Genomic DNA, 3348 nt, shown 5'->3' on the forward strand with positions numbered 1-3348 from the left:
AAGAGTAAGCAAATAAGTGTATAAAGAACGCTATAAAGCAACACTGTATTCACACAAATACAGACAACAGTAGTTTTCAATGCAGTTGAAACATCCTTTTGTGAGCATAAAGGCCTAAACTGTGACTTTTAAATGTCCTCAGTTCTGTTTTGTTGTGAAATTATAACCTTCCAGATGTTAAGATGAAAACATACAAAAGGACACATCCACTTTCTCCCAGCTACTAAAAGATTTAAGCAGCAATTTATGCCTGTCCACAATGGATTAAAAACACAGTCATCCTTCTGTTCAGTTGAAAAAGATAAAAAACAAACACAAAAAACCAGTGTGGAAAATAAGGAAAATAATCCTTCATAAAACTAAGACTGAGAAGCTTAAACCAGGAGAGGGAAAGAATATAACATACAACTCCTTAAGTCTTACTCTTGCAGAGAAGGCAAAATTAAGAGAGATCTTCACAATTACTCCCTTTCTTGCTCCCTCATCAAGCCCCTGTATCCTGTGGGATGCTCTTTCCTTGCTCACATGCCAAAAGGAAAGCCTTTCCACACTGATCTGACATCACTGTACTATGGTTTAATCTACAGAAAAATCAGACTATAATGCACCCCTCCAAATCTTAAACTCTAGATGCAGGGACAGTAAGGCCATTGGGGAACAAGCGATGAAAATGCCCACTGCTTTTCCAGCAACAGCACTCACTGAATAGAGCATCTTAGTAACGACTCTCTGAAGGAGACTTACTTCTTCCATTGACTAGCACGCTTTGGGTCTGTTGATCAAAAAGGTTTCATGCATATTTTTATCTTTCAGTTTAAATAATTAAAGAGATTCGTTCATTAGTTCAGAAGTCTCAGTCTGAATGTGTTACAACTGCTGACCTTTCTCGCCATTCACATCATCCACAGAGACTCAGTAACAAATCCGGAGAACAGCCAAAACCCTCCTAACCTGTTTGTGTAACAAGCATACCATAATAAGAAAACCTAAGTCTAAACCAAAGACGGGCATTTCCCACTGGTGACACATAAAACAGGCGTTTCATTATTGCTATAATGAAACCCCAGGGAGTGTGGCTAACAAGACGTGAAAGCACTCAGCTGCACCTCACGCCTTGTAATTCTCCAAAGGTGCGATTACCACTTCTCTCTTGGGCATCATTGTTGCCTTCCAATTATAATGCTCCTTTTGGGAATTAAAGAAACACACCGTAAGTTACGTAAGCGTGTGCTGTACATCCACTGCGAGGAAATGTACACTTTTAATTGCAGACGTAAAAAACACCAATTTAAAGGGAGTAATAGAAATTGATTCAAACACACAAACACAAACATTAAACAGAGAGGAGAATTAACACAAGATACAGTGAGGGTTCCCCTGCCCTCTTTCACCTGGAGACTTAAAGACACCTAGGCTTGTCTACACAATAATCATTATGTTTCACTGCAAGTTACTGAACACAGCAGAGAAGACTTCATGGAGTTATTGTGCCTGTACTACATAAGGAATCAGCCCGAGTTAAAGCGGTCCTTCCTGGTGCTCTATTAATTACTAAAACAAAAAGTGCTTCTAAAAACTGCATTTTAACCTAAAGAATATAAACAAAACTGTTCTCATTTTGAAATTGTTTCAAGGCACAAATACATACCTCTTTAGAGCCAGCAAACAGTGGAATGTCATGAAATGGGGAAATATATTTACCATCTGCATTCTCTGAAAAACAAAACAAAAAAGTAGCATTACAAATCTAAAGATACGCCATAAGTATCACTAACTACCATGCATTACAGAAATGTACTATATGCATCAGTTAAACTTCTTATGAAGTTTCATTCCAAGGACTAAAAAATATCCTATGTGCAGGACAAGGAATTTGATCGTTTGGCAAGGAATCCTCAGAATCAGAATTGTTGTATTAGTATTCAATACTACACTTTCCTTCTGACTAGCTGGGAATACAAGCTATGTAAAGATGAGAAGATGCTTTCATTCCCTTTTCCTCCACCTCCCCAGCAATACACAACCATTAACGAAGAAAAAAATACCAAGGGAACTTCATTTCCATGAGTGATCAGTGAATTCATCAGGGTTCCTAGCAATGCTGCCCCTGTGACTTCACTGTATTTTTAATAAACTGAGTTTCATGACTATAAAGAGAAAATCCAACATAGTATGCCAAAGTCTGACCAAAAGAATAAGTGAGGGATGGGATAATTGCTAGGGCCCTAGACAGGAAACACCACACTGCAAAACCGGCAGAAATTAACACTAATGGGAGCCCAATCTGCACCTCAGCCCTGCTCCCACCATAGAAATGAACAAAATTCACTGGAGGGGATGCTTAAGCTTTTGAAACTAATTGGAAAATTTTCAACATAGTAAAAGCCCAAGTACTGCATCAAAACAGGAACACCAACAACAAAATAAGATGCTAACACACATCTCAGGGTGTTTATCCTCTGCTAGCACCCCTATTCACATTAAAAGGAAAAGCAGAGAAGGGACATAATTTAGCTTTTGACTGTACTCTGACCACCTCTGTAAAGAGGAGTCCGTGGAAGATGTTTTAGCAACTCCTGGAAGCCTCCCAGATGCTTCTCCCAAATAAAATCAAGTTTAGTAGTAGGCTGCCTATTCCCACTAACTAATGCACCTTTCTCTAGATGAGCTCCTGAGCTGGCAGCCTCTTGGGGACTGAGTACGAGGGAGCCCTGGGCAGGGTACTGCCTGCAGGGAACACCACACCTCTGCTCCTCTCACACCAGTGGATGTCAGAATTTAACTGCATGTAAGTCTTACAATGTACAAAATGTATAAAACCACTGCTAGAGAAGTGGCATACAAATAGACAACACTGTTACTAAAATGCATGACGCTGACACTGCACAACCACAGCTCTCACTGGGTTTTGAGAAACCCCCTGGAGCTCTGCCCATGCCCTCCCAGTGCCAGTTGCTGCTGCTGGCCCCACAGTCCCCTCGGGGCTGGAGCCCCAACTTTTGGACGCCAGCCTCCTCTCCCCGTGACGTTTCTGGAGGGAGGGCTGGCCTGGTCACAGGGGACAGGCCATGCTCCCACTGGGCTGTCATTCCGGTGAGGTGAGGCGAGGCTCCCACGGCCAAGGCTGTCCTTGGGGTCCCAGAGCACCCCGTTGCCTTTGCACCCAGGCTGTCACAACACCGCGCCACGGCAGCGTTTCACCCCCGGTGCCTCCAGCACCTCTTCACTCTCCAGGGGCCTTGGCGGGGCCGGAGAAGGGCATGGCTGTGCCGTGCACACCAGCCCCCGGGACTAAGCAGGCCGAGCAACCCCTCCAAAAGCGGATGTGCCACGACATCCCCTCATTCC

General features: G+C 43.2%; 1 protein-coding gene across 1 annotated transcript in view; it reads right to left on the reverse strand.

The window, feature by feature from the left end:
• Window positions 1–1713, reverse strand: part of LOC104537490 (inorganic pyrophosphatase 2, mitochondrial-like) — a gene marked incomplete at both ends in the record, with an annotated part of 26276 nt that extends 24563 nt beyond the window's left edge. Inside the window, one exon of the mRNA XM_010180391.1 lies at window positions 1649–1713. Within this exon, the coding sequence (XP_010178693.1) occupies window positions 1649–1713 (65 nt within the window). The remainder of the gene's footprint in view (window positions 1–1648) is intronic.
• Between the last annotated feature and the right edge of the window lie 1635 nt (window positions 1714–3348).

The sequence above is a fragment of the Mesitornis unicolor genome, unplaced genomic scaffold, assembly GCF_000695765.1.
Source record: "Mesitornis unicolor isolate BGI_N332 unplaced genomic scaffold, ASM69576v1 scaffold6683, whole genome shotgun sequence".
NCBI classification, from domain to species: domain Eukaryota; kingdom Metazoa; phylum Chordata; class Aves; order Mesitornithiformes; family Mesitornithidae; genus Mesitornis; species Mesitornis unicolor.